The sequence below is a fragment of the Tachypleus tridentatus genome, chromosome 1 (assembly GCF_004210375.1).
Source record: "Tachypleus tridentatus isolate NWPU-2018 chromosome 1, ASM421037v1, whole genome shotgun sequence".
Classification (NCBI taxonomy): Eukaryota; Metazoa; Arthropoda; class Merostomata; order Xiphosura; family Limulidae; genus Tachypleus; species Tachypleus tridentatus.
This window is the reverse complement of record NC_134825.1, coordinates 51,080,144-51,102,137: the sequence shown is the minus strand read 5'-3', so window position 1 is coordinate 51,102,137 and position 21,994 is coordinate 51,080,144. Positions and strand designations below refer to the sequence as shown.

Genomic DNA, 21,994 nt, shown 5'->3' with positions numbered 1-21,994 from the left:
TTGAAAACGTTCTTTATAAATAAAGTGCAGGACATCCCAATAAAATTTAATAACAATATAATAACGATGTTTGTCTTTAGGCCTAAAAGATAAAATTTAAGGACGAAGTTTACAACTAAGAGGCAGTGTTCAACTAAATGTAATGTTTAAGTCGTCATGCCATATTTAGAAGTGGACGAGAACGGATATCACTCATTTTTATAAACATCTAAGACCAACTGACTGTTTTTTTATTTGGAAGAGTAAAACAATTTGTTAGTACAGGGTGTTCGGAAAGTCACTGCAGTTTTGTAATCATATTTTATTCAGTCTATTTCAAGCCAGCAACTGATAGCGGTGTTTAGAAACAAAATAAGAAGGATCCAGGCCTGTATTGATGATGCTAACGGGGGTCACTTTCAACATTGTTTATAATTGTCATTCATATTTACCTCCTGTATTCTATATTGAACCATGCCTGTTATTAAATATATAAGTGCACAGAGACTTTCCAAAATCCCTGTAGAATAAAGCAGCGTCCAAATAGTAGGAGTGTATTTTTATAAAAATATTGAATCTGTTTTCTATGTTGTAAAACGTTGTACTGTTACACGACAGCTATGAATTTAGCGGCGAGTCGGTTACAGTTAAAATGTATTTGTGTGTGTGTTTAATAGCAAAGCCACATCGGGCTATTTGCTGAACCCATCGAGGGGAATCGAACTCCTGATTTTAGCGTTGTAAATTCGTAGACTTACCGCTGTACTAGCGGGGAGGCAGTAAACATGTATACAAGTTCTATGTAGTTAACTCGAATTACGTAGGTGAATCCGAATATGAATTTTATTTTCGATTTAAGTGAAAGCCAAATAAAAACTACAGCCTTCCTTCAATACTTTTACATCTTTTCAGTATGCTCTAACTTAAAAAAAAATTACGTTAGTTTTAAATCAATCTGTTATAATGTTAAAACATTATTTAATTGTATTAATTGTATTTAAGAATGATTTTCATTCTTTTTTGAGTTAAGCCACATTGGCCATTTTTAACTTGTGATGGTGAGAAAAGAAACCTTGAAAGGTTATACTGTTTCAAGTCCTTAAAAATCTGCCAAAGAAACCTTGCGTTTTATTTCAGTAACGCGGAACAATGAAAATGGGAACAAGGCGCAGCTCTTAACCTGTTTAATCTTTCATGAAGGGCAAACTTTCCAGCCACTTTTGGTGCCTCTAGTTGACGGACTTAAAGCAGTCCCGTTATTTCTGAAATAACTAGTTTGAGGACCTTCACAGCATACAAAGGCCGCCACTAATACGGAAACAAACAAGGATTATATTACGACAGGACGAGTGGTTATATTACACACATATCCTGGTGCAGAGTATTGTTTTCCTTGAAGAATTCAAGGCTAAACACCACCCTCGATAAAGGGCAGAAAATAACAGTTAATATTCAAATCTGATCGAAATGGCAGAAACGTCAGGCGTTTAAACTACAAGTAGTAATTATCAAACGTTTTATGTAACGAGGGTAAAAATTCGTATTAGGTTTTATGTTTAATATACCGAAATATAAACAAATATTTTATTATAGTTTGTTGAATCAGAGCAGCGGTTTTGCTGAAACTTTGTAGATGTATTGCTGTTTTAATGGTTTCTCGTTCTCTCCAGGGTAAAATAGGTTTCAGAAAATAGCACGTGCTATCCTTCCTCATATCAACATTACATGTCTCGATAATTTTCAGCAGGTTCCACCTTTGGCCGATATCCTACTTGGTGCCTTCTATAATCAGTATTTGTTTCCTTAGGATATTCACTCAAAGCTACACAGGGGCTATCAACCCTAAGTGTTCATAATTTTAAATCGATAACGCTAGGGAAAGAGAGCTGGTGAACAGCATCCTCCCCTCCACCAACACTTGATCTAGTGTAATCAAATAGTGGGAATTTATCTTCACACTTACGAACGGCTCTAAAGCGCGGAATGCGATTTTGTAGAAACGGGACGCCAACCATAAATCCAGCACGCTATCCACTAGACAACAGCAAGCTGTAAAATAGAAGAAAATCTCGTTAACTCTTATACACAATCTTTTTGTTTATCGTAAAACAGATATCCTCCGTATTTATTTTTAAACTAAAATAAACGGGAGCATAGTAAATATAATTCTTGTTTTGTGAAAAATGGATACGATTCTCTTGAGAGAAGTTTGTGCTATTCCTTAAACGGATATAATCTTAACAGGTACGTATATCCTAATGGCATAAATGGCTTCATGTGTAACAACAAAAAGTTAAATAAAAAGTCGTTAATGGCATATGAATCGTGGATAATAACTGTCAATTAGAGTAGGCAGTGTACTTATAGCGAAATTAAAAACAGCCTAATCAAGTTGGGTTGGGTACTCCTAGTCATAACAATATTTTCGGCAGTAAACCCAATAATGTCTCTCAAAATTCACCCAGCTTATAAGAGTTATTAGGTTCATCTTAAATACAAATTCTAAGTTAATAGTACAAATCAATCTCTAATAAAAATATTGTAATAAACAACAAATTTAAATAAAAGATATTCTATGTACTAACTAGAATAACAAATTAGAAAAATAATAGTTTGTCAGTAAGAGTACTTCATGACAAAAAAAAATATACACTGCTGGCCAAAATCTTAAGGCCAATGAACATAAAAAAAAATATGCATTTTGTGTTGTTAGACTCAACCATTTATTTGAGTAGAGCTTCGAAAGATGAACCCCTCGGTGTAGATTCCTGTACGTGGTGAGGGGACCTTCCTGGGAAAGTTCTGTTTTTTTCTGCTTATCTCCTCTGGGATCTAAACATCCACCCACGTGTTTGGCGTGCGTGGCGACCCGTGAAGGGGAGGAGAAGATCCTGGTGGTTGAGGGGTCCAACCCTAACACACCACTTTGGCTTTGAATTCCTGTAGACGGGGGCGGCCTTTGGGTGGCCCCCCTTGGGTCAATCGACTGGTCCACTTGGGCTAGAGTCAACCAAGTACCAGTATTGGAAGTTCTCAACGGGTGTTGTGGACATTGTGTCTGATGCTGGTGTTTGAGCATAGTGCTTACGAAACCCTGGTGTTACTGCAATGTCCTTGCATGACACTGTAGTGCGTCCCCTCGCAGGGCTCCATGGTGGGTGGGGTCAGTAGGTACCGAAATTTTCTTTTTTTCATATGGATCCTCCTACGAAAAATTTAAATAAAATAGTGAAAAAAACAGTCAATAGGTAAACGACCCCTCCTTGAAGACTGAGCATCAATATTCAACATCTGTAACACACGTACCTCATTTTCTTATATTACATTCTCTTTCAGAAAAACCTTCAGTTACCCCTCATGCTACCTTGAATTCATCACGAGGAGTTACTGTTGAGAGGGATTTGAAGAACATCCCCTAGTCAGAGATTCTCGCTGGTTTCTCCGCTCGCAAAGATGGAGTTACACTGCCGACAAATTTCCTCGTTTTGACATTTACATCACCACGTGCACCTGCCATCATCAAGGCAGGTTATCTAAATTGCAGGGTACGGCCGTACATTCCAAACCCTCTCCGATGTTTCCAATGTCAGAGGTTCGGCCACTCAAAGACGTCATGTCGTGGTTCCCTGACATATGCTCGTTGTGGTGGCAATGATCACGATGCCTATACATGTGACATGGACCCACATTGCGTCAACTGCAATGGTTCTCACCATTCCTACTTTCGTTATTGCCCTAAATGGTTGAAGGAAAAAGAGGTGCAGCGTTTGAAAACGACTCATAACATTAGTTATCCTGAGGCTCGGAAATTGCTGTCCGCTACTTCATCTCGGACTATGCTGCTGCACTTCGTTCCACAACTACAGTGGGAGTGCAGACAGATCTCTCTGTGCTTCCAAGAGAACCGTTTTCAAAACAAATGAAAAGCCTTTTGACCTCCATGGTTAAAAGGTTGATGAATCAACTTCTTCACTCACCTCTGTTCCTCTCATACATTCCAACAAACCCCAAGATCCACATCCTTTGGTTTCAGATACAGGCATTTCTTCAGATACATCTTTTTCTCCCACCCCAAGATACAAAACAATCATTCGTTCGCGTCCTCAGTCACTGAAATCCCCTTTCAACAACAAAGACCTGCCCAATCGACCCAGGGCAGGATCCATGGAGGTCGATAGACCTCCTCCGTATAAGGACAGTAAGGAAAAAAGACATAGTCGTAAACAGAAGGGTTCTCCAGCCACTTCGCCTACCCGTCATTAAAAAATGGCCACATTGATACAATGGAACTGTCGGTTTACGTTCTAATCTGGATGATATCAAAACACTGATTGCTTCCTACATCCTGTATGTCCTTTCTTACAGGAAACATTTCAGAAACATGCCGATACAGTCATCTTTCGGCAGTTTTCTCTGTACAGAAATGAGAGGCTGTGTGATGGACGAGTGCATGGAGGGGTGGCACTATTGGTTGATCAGCATGTGCCCACCGTGTCTTTGTCACTCAACACACCCTTGGAGGTCATAGCCATCCGTATTTCCTTGGGTCATACCATCACTGTTTGTTCTCTCTACCTGTCACCTGGAGAGACATATGATTAATCAGACCTTGATGCTCTCGTTGAACAGTTGCTGTCTCCCTTTCTAATTCTGGGGGACTTTAATGGACATCATCCCTTCTGGGGAAGTGCTGTTGTTGATAGGAGGGGTCGCTCTGTAGAGCATATGCTCTTTGATCACAATCTTTCTCTTTTCAATTCTGGTTCTTCCACTTATTTTCACGCATCTAGTCAGTCCTTTACTGCTATTGATCTCTCGGTTGGCTCCCCTTCATTATTCTCCCATTTTTCATGGATGGTTGACAATAATTCATTAGGCAGTGATCATTTTCCTATACTTTTGAGAGAGACTGGCCGCGGTCGATGCCACCTTACCCGTGTGCCCCAGTGGAAGCTGGATCAGGCAGACTGGTACACTTTCACTGCTCCAGCAGAACTTGATCCTGCCATCGTCAGTCAGCCATCAATAGACGACACGTTTTCCATGATATCCTCGTCCGTGGTGGAATCCTGCCTGCCACATGGCATGGAAGGCTCAAAAAACGGGCCTGGGATACTTTCCGTAGATATCCCATACTTTCAAACCGCATCACTTTCCAATGGGCCCGTGCACATGCTAGGTGGGTAAGACGTCAAAGCCAGAAGGAATCTTGGATTAAGTTCACAATTAGTATATCTTCTACCACCAGTTTCAAGGTCATATGGGACATAGTTCGAAAGGTCAGTAGTCATTACAATTCTATCCTCTTCTCGATCTTACTCTCTGATGGCCAAGAGGTAGCTGATGCCCGGAGCATCGCCGATACTCTAGGTGAAAGCTTTTGCCGGGTATCTAATACTTCTGCTTGTTCCTCCACCTTCATGGCCATCAAGATTCGTGCAGAGCGTTCACCTCTTTCCTTTCGAAATGACTGTCTCTTTGACTATAATCGTCCCTTTACACTGGTGAAACTGAAAATGGCCCTTCATCGGTCTGGCAGTACATCTGTTAGACTAGATGATATACACTATGACATGCTCTGCTATCTCTCTCCTGCTTCTCTTGATATTCTTCTAATTGTTTTTAACCGGATCTGTGAGGAGAATGTTTTTCTTAATGCCTGGCGTCAGGCTATTACCTTACCTTTCTCTAAGCCTGGGAAAGATCCCAAGATTCCTTCAAACTACCGTTCAATTGCTTTGACGAGCTGTCTCTAGAAGACCTTGGAGAGGATGGTTAATGCTCGTCTTGTTTGGTTCCTCAAATCAAACAACCTTCTCTCGCCCACCCAGTGTGGGTTCCGACGCAGCACTCCACCACGGACCACCTAATTCGACTTGAAACATCAATCAGAGAAGCCTTTCTCAAACGACAACATCTTGTATCAATATTATTTGACATTGGGAAGGTTTATGACACAACATGGAGGTGTGGCATTTTGCGAGACCTCCATATATATGGGTTACGTGGCCATTTACTTATGTTAATAAAAATTTTTAATGGAAAGGAGATTCCAAGTTCGTGTGGGTTCGACACTTTCCTGTTCCTTTCTACAGGAACTTGGGGTCCGTCAGGGTTATGTTTTGAGTGTCGTACTTTTCAGTATAAAGATAAATGCCGTCACTGAACAACTCCCTCTCACTGTTGCAAACGGGTTGTATGTCGACGACTTTCACATCTCGTGTCAGTCGTCGAACATGAGATATATTGAGCGGCAACTACAAACTGCCCTCAATCGTGTACGGAAGTGGACCATGGCGAACGGCTTTAATTTCTTTCTCTCTAAAACTGTTTGCATGCACTTTTGCCGCCAACGGGGTATTCACCCTGATCCTGACCTCCGTATCGGTGAAGTTTTGCTGCCAGTGGTCCCTGAGACCAAGTTCTTGGGGCTTATCTTTGACCGTAAGCTGACCTTTATACCACACTTAAAGCAGCTATGGGTCAAATGCACAAGAACACTGAACATCCTCTGTGCCCTCTCTACTACCAGTTGGGGAGCGGATCGATGTTCTATGTTAAAGATATATCGTGCTCTTATTCGATCGAAACTCGAGAATGGATCAATGGTCTATGGCTCTGCCAGACCCTCGGCCTTAAAGATGCTGGACCCCATTCATCATCAAGGACTTCGACTCTGCACTGGGGCTTTCCGCACCTCCCCAATTCAGAGCTTGTATGTAGAATCTCATGAACCTTCTCTGCATCTTTGCCTTTTGCAACTGTATTTACTATATTTTTCGAAACTTCATTCCTTACCAAAGCATCTCACCTGGGGATGTGTTTTCTTTCCTCGATGGGCCATACCTTTTCAGAACAGACGATCTGCCATTGCTCCTTTTGGCCTTTGCGTCCAGGCGCAATTGGGTGAATTGGGTCTATCCTTGGATAACATTGCAGAATCCACTGGTCAGCCCATCCCACCATGGCTTATTACAGTCCCCAAATGTGACCTTTCTTTTAGTCATTTGAGAAAAGCAGATACTCCCGATTGGAAGTACCAATCTTTTATTTACTGAACATCTTTTGAACAATCTTTACATTCCAATTTATACGGATGGTTCCAAATCAGGTAACTCTGTGGGCTCTGCCATGGTTTGTTGCGGTTCGGTGGTTGCATGCAGAATCCCCTCTACAGCTTCTGTGTTCACTGCTGAACTGTACGCCATTTCTCTTATCTTGGATCATATCAAAGCTAAGCAGTATTTATACTGACTCGCTTAGTTCTCTACTGGCCCTGGAATCGCTTCACGTTGGCTCACACCCTGTTCTCTCTGATATTCAAAACCGACTGGGCCATTTCTCATTGACATCTACTTCTATTCAGTTTTTCTGGACACCAGGCCACGTTGGTATTCGCGGGAACGAGCTTGCAGACACGGCAGCTAAATCTATCTGCTCTGTCTCTATCACCGCTGTGCCTATTCCATATATGGACTATGGTCCTGTATTCAAGGCTCGGCTCCGTGCTAGCTGGCAGTCAACTTGAAGTGAGCAACGCGACAACAAGCTTTTCCAAATAAAACCCTATATTGGACTTTGGCCGTCTAGCTTTCATAAGGTTCAGAAGGAGGAAGTTCTAACTAGACTACGCATTGATCATAGGTTTTAACTCATCATTTTCTTTTATCTGGAACTGATGCACCAGTGTGTAGTTTGTGCAACACTCAAATCACTGTAAGCCACATTTTACTTTCTTGCCATCATTACGACTCTCAACGACGGTACTATTTTAAACATGTTCTGTCCCAAGGTTTGTCCATAACATTAGACAGTGTTATTGGTGATGGTGACACTGTCCACCTTGATAAAGTTTTTAGTTTTTTAATGGCCATTAATCTTTTTAATGTCATTTAAGTGTTTTATATTTATTCATTACACCTTTTAATTGTGGTTCCCTTTTAAGAGTCTCAATCTCTCTTGTTCGATTTGAAATTGGAAATTGGCCATGACATTAAATAACTCGACACCAGGACTGGAAAGGCCAACTTCAGGTGACTAATGCTGCTGTTTGAACTATCCGTTAGTCGTCCTGGCGAGTTATTATTCCAATTTTGCTGCATGTCTTTTAAACTTTTATTACTTTACCCTTTGGTACTGGCCATAATGACACATAACCCGGAACCAGGACTGGAAAGACCAACTTCAGGTGACTGACGGTGGTTTTGGTACTTGCCTGTTAGTCTTCCTGGCGGGTTATGATCGTTACCATTCTGCTACAGACGTTCTTTACAACTTTATAGATTGAATGTCAACATCGGTTTTATGCAATTTTCTGTTTTTAATTGCTCTTTTGTTTTTACCTTCATTTTCTTTTATGAATTTTACTACATTTACTTTACTTTTACCTTTTTACCGGAAATTTGGCAAATTATTATTACAATTTTGCTACATGTCTTTTAAAACTTTTATTACTTTACCTTTTGATAATGGCTGTAATGACACATAACCCGGAATCAGGACTGGAAAGGCCAACTTCAGGTGACTGGTTCTTGTACTTACCTGTTAGTCTCTTGGCGGGTTATGATCATTACCATTATGCTGTAGAAAGTCCTTTACAACTTCTCTTACTCTGCTTTCTATCGTAACATTGTAGACTAGGTGTCAACATTGGTTTTATGCTTTTTCTGTTTTGTTTTACCTTCATTTCCTTTTATGAAATTTACTACATTTACTTTATTTTCACCTTTTTACCGGACGTTTGGCGCAGATAGCCTAGCTGCTTTTTTTGCCATAAAACACTAAATAAACAACCAACTCATCGAAAGATGAAAATAAAAATAAGAACCTTTTTTAGCATTTAATAGGGAAAATGTGAACACTATGAAATTAGCCTAAATACTAGCTGGTCGAAAGTTTAAGACCATACCAAAAGAAGTCTTAAACAGGGTAGGAAATACCCAACAAGAGGTCTCAGTAGTGAGTTGCACGGTCATTATTGCAAATAACTTCAACCATTCGCTTTGGCATGGTCGATAAAAGTGTTTGCAAGAGACTGCCTGAAATGTTATTCGAAGTGGTGAAGATGGCTTCACAAATATCATGCACTGTTTGGAATTGGCGTCCATTTCCACTTCCCTTGCCATCCATCCCTAAACATTTCCAATGGGGTTCAGTTCGGGCGGACACGCTGGATGGTCCAAAAGAATCACGTTATTTGCCATGAAAAAGTTCTTTGTCCTGCGGGCATTGTGGATTGCAGCGTTGTCCTGCTAAAAGATCCAGTCATTTCCACACAAGCGAGGGCCTTCAGTCAATAAGGATGCTCTCTCCAACATGCCAATGTAGCCAGCTGCTTTTTACGCCCCCGTATAACCTGAAGCTCCATTGTTTCATGGAAGGAGAAAGCATCCAAGATCATGATGGAACCTCCTCCACTGTGTCGTGTAGAAAATGTCTCCGGTGGGATATCCTTATCGTGCCAGTAATGTTGGAAGCCATCTCGACCACCCAGGTTAAATTTTTTCTCATCAGAGAACAAAATGTTCTACTTTTCTACATTCCATGTTTGGTGCTTCTCAGCAAAGTTTAACCGAGCTGTTTCGTAGTGTAGAAGGAGGCTTGGCCTTTGAAGACGTTTACGATTTTTAAAGCCTTCCCCTCGTAGATGCCGTCTTATTGTTCTTGAGCTGCATTCTGCGTCCGTAAAGGCCGTAATCTGGTTCGATGATCGCCTGGTGTCTTGCCGGACAACCTGTCGAATCCTCCTGTTCAACGCCGGCGAAATTTTCTTGGGCCGACCACTTGAAATTCTCGTTCCGTATCCACCAGGATCTTTTAAGAAATTTGCAACAGCAGTTTTACTACGTCCAATCTCACCAGCGATGGCACGTTGAGAGAGACCTTGCTTTTACAGCTCGACAATTCTTCCACGTTCAAACTCTGTCAATTTTTTAGCCTTTGCCATGCTTTTACCCAATGTAACACATGAGAAGTCAGTGGGAGATGTTGACAACGCTAATGCTTGAACACAAATGACTAAATTTTGTTACGTGTTTACCGATTAACGCTTCGTTTCAGTATGGTCTTAAACTTTCGACCAGCTGGTATTTAGGCTAATTTCATAGTGTTCTTATCTTTCAAGTTAAAGTTTTTAGATTTTATAATACGTTAACTGTTGACAGGTTTTCAAATCTGACAAAAACACTACATAGAAAAGTATATATTTTACGAAATTAATGCTTTACCAGGTATTTAGCTATTTTGTTTTTAAAAAATTAGATTATTGACTAGTGTTCGTGAATTTACAATTCCAGATGTGAAGGAAAGTTTATATAACGCAAATATAAAAATGCATTATTTACTTATTTGTTTTCAATTTGAGCCAAGTTCTAATCTTGGGGTCCTTATTTCATAGTACATTGAACATGGCAAAAGGAAAAACATCGTTTCATTGTCTTTCCGCTGGTAATTTGAGCAAGTGATATAGTTTTCTCACATGCTAGTTTTTAAAAATGTCCAAAGAGGCTGCTGTCAGTTTTAGTTGTCATTGAAAGACAAGTTTATTGTTTTAATCATTGTTATTTATTAATTTCATCTTTCCCCAGGCCTGTGTCTGCCTACGCCCTCTTCTTCAGAGATACCCAGGCTGCCATCAAGGACAGAATCCAAATGCTAGCTTTGGAGAAGTTTCCAAGATTGTTGCATCGATGTGGGATAGTTTAGATGTAGACCACAAGAACGTAAGGTTTCTTTTAGATTGCATATCAGACTGTTAATTTAACTACTTTTATTAATTCAAGATTTTGGAGTTGTACAAAATTTCATTACTGTGGGAAGGATCTGAGGTTCGAGACACAGTACGCACTTTCAGTGTGTTTGCGCGTTACAAAAGCGATGGTTGATCTCCCTATATGGTTCCAGGCATTACTTACTGGTTCCCTTTCCTCTGGTTAGCTCACAAAGTTTATAGTGATAAAACATTTTCTGCATATTTATTCCTGCCTTTCAGTCTTAAAACGTTGCCCAGCGGTCTCGGTATTTTTGTTTAATATTACTTTTGTGATGACGCGTGTAGGTAATAACACTGTCATGTATGTGTTACATGAAAGATCACTTTACGATATTATTATTATACAAATAAGTTTGTTTGTTTTGTTATTACGCACAAAGGGTTATCTGTGTTTTGCCCACTATGGTTATCAAAACCCTTTTCTAGCAGTATAAGTCCGCATATATACCACGCTGGGTGCTATACAAATAAAGACGTTATTTTCCATAGTACTTCTGTGAGTCGTCTGTAAACTTATTGATGTACAACTCTAAAATTCGGAGTTCATTACCCTTTGGTGGGCACAGTGCAGTTAGCCCATTGTGTAGCTAGGCACTTATATTTGTTTTCCGATCTTAAAATTTATCGACTGTGTGGAACACAGGCGAAAGGAAATGGTTACGACGTAACCTTGCAGGATTTCATTGCGAATTACAGGAAATGACAGTCTGTATATGTACTATATGAATTAAGCAGTCGTGTGATATTCAGAGCACAATACAATGGCAAGGAAATTTCTCGAGGGTGTTTTGTTAAAATGCAGACGTAATTTGTTTTGAGATTTTAACTCTCTGATTACCGCAAGATTTCCAAACTTTAAAAGCACGTTTAGCATTGCCACTAACAAAGAAATAAAGACAATTTTTCCTAGTTCAAGCTGATATAGATAACGTTTTCCTTTTAATAATAGTTACATACTTCCTGTAAGAGTAAAGCTATTGTTGCGTAACCTGTCCAGTTTAATAATTCTGTCTTTCATATAACAACTTAATAATGATCAAAAACAAATCATGTAGCAGAACGTACCCATTTTCGTTACCGAATATATTTAGCAACAGTCCAATATTACACATCTGGGCGTTGCTGCTTTACACAAATAAAACATTAACAATTGTTAAAACAGGATCTCGGTCTGTCTCCTTTTGAATCTCTAGTTAGGACAAAACCGGTTATTGCCCTTGAAATAAAGGACAGGTCAATACCACGAACTCACCAATTTCTTGTACGTATGAAGTTTACTTTGTTTTTATATAATTTAATAAGTTTTAAAAAAATGTACATAATTCTCTGTATAAATATGTTAATCCTTATGCTCATACTACGTTTACTTTGTTTTTACATTCCGTACGAGTAATTTCAGTATGATCAATATCCGATTGTGTGTTGCATTTAATTATATTGTAACTAGATAACCTGATCTTTACAGGTCTATAAAAAGAAGACAGAAGCTGCAAAAAAAGAATATTTGAAAGCTCTAGCTGCTTACAAAGCTAGTTTGGTTTCCAGGGTAAGTTTTTCTAAACACGTGATTCTTCAAATAAAACGAGATTGCTGAAGCAATAGATTTTTTCCTCTTGTTATTCTGTATTTTTGTTGTTAACTGAAAGTAGTAGGCTTAGGTATAAAATAATTTAGTCAAATGCTTAAACACGATTGTCAGCGTTCTTAATCTTTATTAGAATGAGTGCTACAACAATAAACCTACACTAGTAAATTCCATGGGGAAGGTTCCTGTATTATAGTGTTGTATCCATCTTTTGAAAACAAGCAATCATGACTACTTCTAATCTTGTAGTGATAATGAACAACACCATAACAAATCACTGCTGCGTCAAGTTAATGAAAAAGTAAGATATTTACTGATTAGCATATATAACAATGTTGTTAAACTTGTGACGTGTTTTGTTTTCGTACAGGCTGGCGCAGAACAATCAGATTTGTACAGCAACCCGTCTGTCAGTTCTACAACTCCGATGACAACGGTAGCGTACAGTGGTCACTCACCCCCATCTCTCTCGCCACTGCAGAAAAAATCCCCTCTGTTGACCTCCCTCATGGAAGGATCAACAGCCTCCGTTGTAATGACACAACCCCAGGCTCCTCTTGTTGCAAGTCAGGTATGGACTCCGGTAAGTTAGCTCTGTACAAGTAAAATTTTTTTATTTACTTTCAGCTAAAATGCATGCTAACGTAATGATCTAAATCCATCCAAACTCAAGCGTGTCAGCGTGCAAGTAAAGTACGTTTTATTTATTTTCTTCCATAAATATATGATAAATCTATAGTAATTTTTTCATCTTTCAAGATAATTTTTAGGATGTTTGTAAGGCAGAAATAACGCTGATAAAATGTTATTTTCAATCTGTTTAGCACCATCTTACGTAGACAACAATAAAAGATGTTCACGATGGTGACTCATTAAGTGTAATATACAATATTTTGAATATAAAACATTTACTGTTGAGTACATCTTAAACAGATTTGGATGGAACGACGGTTACAGTAAAAAACAAAAATATACCTGGTACAAGCTTTTGTGCAATCTTTCCTCAAACTACTATCTTTTCAAGCAATAATTGCTGTAAAGAAAAAGTCGATCCAAACAAGCTACACCACTCTTTTTTTTTGTGTGTTGATCTTGCTAAATGTTTACATGTATGAATGCAATTTAATACTAGTTTAAGATTTCTTCGTCTTATATTTTGTTACCACAACAGACTCCTCAACAGCATATGGTCCAAGGAGCTCCCCTTATCCTTCAACAAGGCCCAATTCTTCAGGTCCATAATCAACAGATGGTACCACTTGCCACAGCCTACAATCAGACCATGCAAAGTGTAAGTTGTTGTTTTAATGAATTATATTTAAAAAAATTCCTTTGTTTTAAAGGATGGTGTTTGAATTTAATTGAGCTTTAAGGAGAAGTCTTTTAACTTCTTATATTTTCTCTAGGCTCAGTTGGTTAGTGACCAGACCATGCACGTGTCCCAGACCATGGGTCAACAGCCACAAATCCAACAGACTTGTCTACGCAATGGGTGTCCTAATCCAGCCATTGAATCACCAGACTGGGATAAAGAATATTGTAGTAATGAATGTGTTGTTTCACATTGCAGGTAAGAGTAGCATGTATACTGTGAAGTTAGAGTTACTAAATTAATTATAACAGTACTAGGTTATAACTACATCATTTGATATGAAGCTTAAAATAACATATTATAAAACTGATGTAAGCCAAGTGTTGTGGTTGATGTCATAGAAGTGTATACTATGATGTTCCAAGTTACTTATTATAAAGGCCAGTATTAGAATAGACAGTTGTATATACATTGTCTAGGATCAATTACTTTTGACAAATCTTAAACCAGTATTTTAAATTATCACTGCTAAACAAACTTTTCTTGACCCATCATATCAAACAGAATGAATACATGCTGTATTTTTACAGCATACATACACATACATCACAGGGATAGACTGGATATTTATCTTGACCTATAAAAATATGTTTATACTTAGTTTTCTCATTCTGGTATATATCACTGTGGAAATTAAATATCTGTTCTTGCTTTGTAGCTTTCTGTTTTTGGCCTCGTTGTTTAAAGATATATACACTGTTTTTCAATAAAAATAATTTAATGCTCAGATGCTTAAATATATTTCTAACTGTTAAATTGAATATATTTTTTATTCACTTTGTGTGATATTTATTGCATGTCATAACATAAAAACACATACAAGGAATGGTGGTAAATGATATATAACAATTAATAAGGTAAGTCAGTTATTAACAGTTCTTTAAATGTCCTAGAGATGTCTTCACTGCTTGGGTGGCATCAAGACAAGCATCAAATAGTTTTACCCAAGTGAAATAAACAAGAAGCTTTAAAGACCAGTTGTGACAGTATGGGAGCAGTTAAGCGCACAGGCTGAAAGAATGTAAAATAAGACAACTGACCATTCAGTATTCAGTACTTGGATACATGGTATGTCTTTACCCTAATTTTAGTAGTTACTGAAACTTTGTAACTCCTCTTTACTGATAACCTATAGAAATAACTTTGCAAGTGTATACAACAAACACTTTTTGATCAACCCCATAAAGACTATTAAACTAGTTTTGAAATCAACAACATATTCTGATTGGAAAACATGTATCACAATTAAAGGAAACTCCACTGTAGAGAGTAACCTACACATGAAATATTTCCACACTGTTACATGTGGTCAAAACATATCTAAACACAAAAAAATTTAAGTGTGTATATTGTATATTTTGACTTTGTATCTTGGTGTAGGAGTGTATATGTGAAATTGCGTAACCACTTGGGACATGTCTCATTAAAATTATAAGCACTTTTCACTCATGTTGTATTGATTCATTGTGTAGGAGTGGGATACTACTACTTAGCTATGTCTGTGTAATTTTGTTTAAAAAAAAAAAAAAAAAATTCAACTTCCAGTAAGTAATATACCAACATACTGAACTTGGTTAAAAAATACTACAGATACTTGGTGTTGGTTGTGTTTGAATAACTAGGTCATATCCCTGGATATTTTGATACAGTTTAGCAGCATTATGTATACGAAATAATTCCAGTTATTCTCGTTAATTGTATAAAATGTTTTCAATTATTAGTATATGTGTAAATATTTGAAATTGTGTTGCTAAGAAACAACTGTTTTAAGTGCACTGTGCAAAAACAGTTTTAAATATTGTAGTCTGGTATTCCCATTGCATTTAAATCTGTGTTACTTATTTAAATGAGAATAAACATACAAAATAAAACCAAGGAATATGTCTATGGGTGGTCATATCTATAATACAGGTTTAAGCAACAAATGGTTGATTAAAGATCATCACTGTTTGTGAATTAATAGTAAGAATTCTTAAACATTATTTGATATCGCACAGTAACACTACACCCCGCAATACCCAATGACTAGGTGAGTGGTGGGTTTTCAAGTCAAGAGAGCCAACATAAGTTAAATCAGTTCTCTGTGGTTTCTTATAAACTGGACATTCATACAGCCATGGATCCTTTCCTGCAGTTGTATTAATAGCATAGATATGGATTACAGGAAGTATCTCGAAAAGCATTTTGGGTTTTGCCTCAACTAAACGACAGTTCTTCCTATCCCATCCTGCACCTTCAAGGAACAGGCCATAGATGTAAACCCCTTCAGGTGGTGGTTCTGTAATATCTTCCTTCATGAATCGAGTAACATCATTATGCTGAGCTGCAACATCTAAGGCCCACCCACGATGAGCTCTGGTCACTTCCTAAAAATAAAAGTTAAGAATAGTACACTTGAAGATCTATTTTTTGTGCATTCCTGATGAACAAGACAATATAACAATCGAAGAGCTCATAATCCTTTACATTTATATAAATTATTATTCATTCATGTTGAACTATAATTCTGTTTTTATATCCCATGTCACAAATGCTACGGCTTATGAGGTTGAATTGGAAATGAGTGTTAAGGGTATCATGCACGTATGTATGAATGAGTCTATCAATCATTGTTGTAGCTCGTTTAATCAACAACAAAGGATTTAAGGCTGAGGCAGTTCTTAGCCCCTCTATCTAGAGTAAGTTTGTACTTGTAATCAAACCAGGGCCACCAGCAGAAGTAAACATTATGTAACCTGAAATGTACAACTTGGGGGCTGATGAAGCATACTGGAAGTGTCAACATTTCCTACATTTCTCCATGATGGTAAGGTGTGGTTTCACAGCTGGTTTGATTAGTAGACCATACTCTTTGGAGAACCATGATATGATATTTCAATGCTGCAGCATGGGCATACCTTCTAGTGTCCCTCCACTTATTGATAACCAGATGAAACACTTCATGGGGGAGCTTTTGTAGGAGCTAATAATGCCCAACCTCAAAAAACCAGCATAGAAGTTGGTGTAATGTCTATTGGTGGAGAATATTTAGAAGAGTTTGTCATTAATAAGACATTAAGGTGGGTTTCAACCCTGGTGGAAATGATAGGCATTTACAGGATGCTGTGGAAAATATGAAGGAAAACGTTCTGGTTAAATTCTAAACCCAAGGGATTACCAACTTTTTCCCACACCTGTCTCATTGCTGTAAGGAAACCTTGTGGGTTAAAAAAACCAGTCATCCAGAAGACATTTGGCCGTCCTTCGAAGCACCATTGCCGAAACTGGGCATCCCTTTCTAACAACTCTGTAAACCAGAAGCCAAGGGTACTGGATTCCCAAGATATCTGTGAACAAAATCCTTATTAAATAAGAGTTTTCTCCTAAAACTACTAATACATGGAAAAGTGCACACACACATATACATATTTAGAAAGAAGTAAATATCACAGCTTAATAAAACATAATAATCCTAAATCTCATCTGCTCCTGTAGCACCACTTAAAATGAAAAAAAAAAAACTTGCTGTGGTTAAGATATGTTTAACATACATGATATAACTTTTGTTGTGTTTTTTTTTAAACTAAAAGTAATACCTTTCTCCACACTGCTGGAGTGTGAGCATCATGCATAGAATCTAAAGCATCTCTTAGTCCTTCACTCATTATTATAGTGCCTTCAATAGCCAATTTTAGATCCAACAGTGTTGAACGTACAGTTGAAATCACTCTTTGCATACGATCTACCTCTTGTCTCAAGAAGATATTCATGGGAGCTAATGGCCCAAATTTTTTAAGTCGTTTCCTAACCTATAAAGCAAAGGAAGAACACTCAAGTTTAACTTGGATATTAATCATTAAAATATTAGGGTCAAAGAAAAGTATTTACACGTTGTTAGTAAATAATGAAAATATTAGTGAGTTTGGTTTATGGTAAAAAATTGCTTTAGTTAATGAAATTAAAAAAATCAATGACACCAAGGATAAGTTTCACATGATACACTTACTACATAAAAATACTAAATAGATTTTATATTGAAAGTGGACTGAAACAGGCTTACTTCATAGGGAATGTAATCAGGAGGTAGTTTACTCAACATGTCATTAGCCATTCTGTAGACAACAGCTTCTCTTGTTTCTCCACCTTGGCTACTTGTGTCCTTTGGCTGAACACTCAAAATCGTGTTCAATACTTCTTTTACTGTGTTTATCTGGTATCTAGTCAGCCATACATTATGGATATATAGTTTAGGTTTACCCTTTGAAAAATTTTTTATGAAGAAATGCCAATTCTAGATAATGTTTCTTTACCAAAAACACATTTTCATATTAAAGAGTAACTGTGGTGTTAAAAAATGATTTATATAAAAAGAGAGAAATTATGAGCATGTGGTAACACTTAGTTCTACTATAACATTATAAAAATTTCAAACAAAGCTCACTGATATATCATGGCCAGTGAATAAATTACAGTACAGTTTTGTTCCCTGTAGACTAGTTTTAGACTATATCATTGAATAAAGTTGTAGCATATCACATGTAGTTTAGTCTTTGTGCTAAATCTAGGCAGAGGTGCCAGTCAATTCTAATGGAAAAAACTATAAAAATTAAAGAACTAATATGTAATTTATTTCACTTATGATGCAAAATGAAGACTTACGTTATATCAGCATTTGTATGTAATCCAAACACCTCGGGAGAATCTGTAGATGGCAAGTTGTTGATATAATCCAGATACTGCTGTGTAGTGTTGCAACTGGGCACAGAGTAACTTTTAAAGAACTCAAAATCTGGCTTAAAAAGTTGTTCTCCAAACCACACATCTGTATATGTATTCAAAAGTCGGTTGTCAAAGTCATCAGTGACTCGACCACCATACTGAACCTCTCCCAGCATGTATGAAATAGTTTTCCAGCAAACCCCCTGGAAAATTATATTTACCATATTCAAAGGGTATTAACCTATACACATTATTTTACACTGAAACCTAGTGAGAACTACCATTCTCAAATGGTATTCAGCAAAATACATATTTTGTTAACATTTTGAGATAGACTTTTCTGTTACTATTATGTTGGTAATTTTGTACCTTAAGTCTGAGGTTTAGATGTAAAAAAATAACAAAGAAACACTCTTCATACATGTTAACAACGCATATTTATTACCCAAGTGGGAAAAAAACAAACTACAATTATAAACTGCCACACAAGTTTAATCAGTTTTCAGTTATTTAACAGATTAAAATCCTTTCATTACCATATTAAGTTTTACAACTATAAAAAGTATATAAATGCTAACCCTTTTGGGATCCAAATCATCTAAGAATTTTTGAAGAAATTGCACCGATGCTGAAAAGTCAGCCTGATTGAACTCGTAGGGAATGTTCCATCCAAGAGGCCCAAACTTGCGTCGTTCCTGAACTATAGTATGGAGAAATGCCACAGCAAACAGAAGTGGCTGCCACTGAGGTAATGCACTATACTCAAGTGTATCTTGAGGCAAACTTGCATATGTTCGCTTTAAGCTGGCTTTTATTCCTTGAGGTGGCTCATTAGTGAACTTGATTGACAACTATGATGTGAATGTGAAGTAAAAGTTTAGAAAGTGCAAAAAGAGTTACTCTAAATTAAATTGCCAATAGAGCTTTGAACTTTGGCATACCTAGAATTCTGCTATTATGATACAGTATTTTATCACATAGTCAAAATTACGTTATTTATGTCTTGATTCTTTTCTTATATTCAAGATCAAGTAAATGTCACTTTTTATGCCAAGTGATTAAAATCTATTGCAATTAATATTAACTTCTGCTCAACAATGACCATTGTTAAATCTATCTTACTTATAATGATTAGAGTACATTCTTTCAGCAGTTGAGTACTTTCACTGTTAACAGTGTAATGAAGGCAGTCTTTTTTGGTATATAGTATGGATGGTCTAAAGTCCACCAAGTCTTGTTTAAAGTATGATATACGTACCTGTAATAAACCTATAGGAAATTGTGGGTGAACTTCCGTAGTTATCCACAGTCTAAAAGATTCATGCATGCTTTCAGTTTCCATTACTGCATCAAGAGCTTCTTCACAAAACTGTAAACTCAGGTGACAGTTCTGAAGGAGAACCCATCCACCTACATTCATAGACTGGTTTAGTAATCTTCTTGCATGAAACTCCTGCCCTTGGCCCATAGAAATTGCTCTACATTCTGGTAAAAACCATCATCCTTTTTTATTTCATGAAAATTATAAAACCTTACGAAATCAATCATTTACAAATCATGTTATAAGAAAACAAATCAACATTCTTTCCTCATATATAATAACCAACTGATTATTTCAATAATTATATCTGGTAAATGTTCTCCATGAAATATTTCTAGTCACGGTTGTTGAAAAAAAACATTTTTAATTTTGGTGGCTGGACAGTTAGTCACCAAACATTTTGCTACATGATAATTTTGTCATAATCTCCATTACATTAGTTCATTAGAGAAACACTTTCCAAATAAAAAGGCTCTTAAGTGGTAAAACATTTAATTTAAAATCATAAAAGATCTGAACCTTATAGAAATGAAATGATTTGGGCTGTGAGCAATTCTGTGAAGAAAGTGGAGTTTATTTGCTGAGTCATTTGTACATATCTTGTACAGGTAGCAAAATACCCTAGTAATGAAATGGCTAGAAATGAAATATCTAGTAGTGAACTGCCCTACCAAACATTCCTTTCCTCTTTATTTCTGCCAATTATTAGGCAACACATTTTGCTGTGCATTGGTTATAGCATAATTTACGTTAATAATCTGAATATCCAATCACTTTACAAAAGTTAAAACCCTTGTTTGCAATTCAGTTGAAGTATAACAATTTCTAAAGTTAGATAGTACTTCAAGCTAGCCCTTGTGCAACTATAAAAGCATAACATGTTAACATATTGGAAAATATCTGTAGTTTGAAACAGCTGAATGAAGCAGAGAAAGACATGACTCAGTAGGAAAAAAACAAAACAGAATACTCCACGATGGCTACTGGAAATCACCCAAGAACACAGTGTTTATTCGAACTTAAGTAGGAACTACCCATGAAACTGTAAAAATTCACATAGAGTCAGGTCTACAAAAATGACACAAGTTCACAGTTTATCTCACACCACCTGTGGAAGGCTGTATGAGCAGGAGTTTACTTACATTAAATGGAAGGAAGACATCATACTGGACAAAGCATGTGTGTACTTCAGGGCCAACAACATCTCTTGAATTTAAAAAATGGTACAAAGTATGAAAGAACGTTTCTCCAAGGGGTTTATGGTTGTTGCAGACTACAGCTATAAAGGTAAATTAAACATCTGTATAGTTAAGACAAACGCCTATTCCAACTCTGTATGCTATCACACACATCCTGATACCAATTTTCTATGATGCTGGTATGTTCTGGTTCCGTCAACACAAAGCATCCAGGCTCATGTTTAAATCAACATATCAGTTACATACAAAGAGGAAATAATGTCATCCCATTTGCACTTTTGGTTCCTCAAACAGGCTCCAGGAGAAATTGTTGTCTTCCTACAACTGATGAACGTTAGGAAGCATGTTCAGTGGAAGAGGACAGCATTAATTTTAGAGTATTGTGCAAAAGCTGCATGTGGAAGATATTATATCTTAGTCCATAACCATCATACAGAACACCACTTGTAGTGGAAGAAGAGGCTGTAAGGTCTAGACATTTATCCTTGTATCATTATTATATATCTGTATACAGTCTTATGTCCTAAAATGTTTGAGGTGCAGACATTTTCAGGGCTATTAGTATATAAAGTGTGCCATACCAAGTTTGTACTTCTTTGCTAGTGCTTCAATCTGTGCAGAAGGATCAGCTCCCATAGACAGGAAGCAAATCAGAGGAGTACGACAATCAGATTCTTGCCAAGTGGCTTCTAGGTCAAGTATAACCCCTTCAGAATATTCCTCTCCAAGTGATTCTGAAAACAAAATTAACATTGATTAATACTTCTAGTTTCACATAAACATTATTTAAATAATTTCCAGTACTATATTTTTATTAAGTTGATTGCTTTTGTAACATCATCATTGTTTAGACATATTTGTCTTTACCATTTCTTAAATAATTTATATAACTAGAACTTAACAGCTGATGGTAAAAACTGATGTATGGAGAATCTTTTTATTGTTTTAAATTTAAATAATTACACAATTTAATCTGTAGAAGGTGTTGGGTGAAAAACAAGATTAACATATTAAATTATCTCTCAGAAACTTTATCTATATATGCTTTTAGACTTCTAGTTTTCAATAT

At 37.0% G+C, this 21,994-nt stretch overlaps 3 protein-coding genes across 6 annotated transcripts in view; 2 read left to right on the top strand and 1 right to left on the bottom strand.

Annotated features, from left to right (window-relative positions):
- The window catches only part of LOC143248519 (TOX high mobility group box family member 3-like), a 152,100-nt gene extending 136,514 nt beyond the window's left edge, over positions 1-15,586 (top strand). For all 4 annotated transcript variants that reach the window (XM_076496956.1, XM_076496945.1, XM_076496965.1 and 1 more), the window contains 6 exons: positions 10,566-10,700; positions 12,216-12,296; positions 12,706-12,918; positions 13,507-13,626; positions 13,742-13,905; positions 14,601-15,586. In XM_076496956.1, coding sequence (XP_076353071.1) covers positions 10,566-10,683 — 118 coding nt within the window. In that variant the 3' untranslated portion in view covers positions 10,684-10,700; positions 12,216-12,296; positions 12,706-12,918; ... (1 more) ...; positions 13,742-13,905; positions 14,601-15,586. The remainder of the gene's footprint in view (positions 1-10,565; positions 10,701-12,215; positions 12,297-12,705; positions 12,919-13,506; positions 13,627-13,741; positions 13,906-14,600) is intronic.
- On the top strand, positions 10,855-13,909 carry LOC143232426 (uncharacterized). Its single transcript, XM_076467882.1, has 5 exons — positions 10,855-10,881; positions 12,216-12,296; positions 12,706-12,918; positions 13,507-13,626; positions 13,742-13,909. Exons 1-5 carry the CDS (start codon positions 10,855-10,857, stop codon positions 13,907-13,909), a joined length of 609 nt encoding a protein of 202 aa, XP_076323997.1.
- LOC143248542 (dynein axonemal heavy chain 5-like) overlaps positions 14,459-21,994 on the bottom strand; it is a 173,131-nt gene continuing 165,595 nt past the window's right edge. The window contains 8 exon segments of the mRNA XM_076496978.1: positions 14,459-16,073; positions 16,881-17,033; positions 17,283-17,495; positions 17,747-17,903; positions 18,346-18,608; positions 18,984-19,256; positions 19,664-19,890; positions 21,507-21,659. Coding sequence (XP_076353093.1) covers positions 15,687-16,073; positions 16,881-17,033; positions 17,283-17,495; positions 17,747-17,903; positions 18,346-18,608; positions 18,984-19,256; positions 19,664-19,890; positions 21,507-21,659 — 1,826 coding nt within the window. The 3' untranslated portion in view covers positions 14,459-15,686.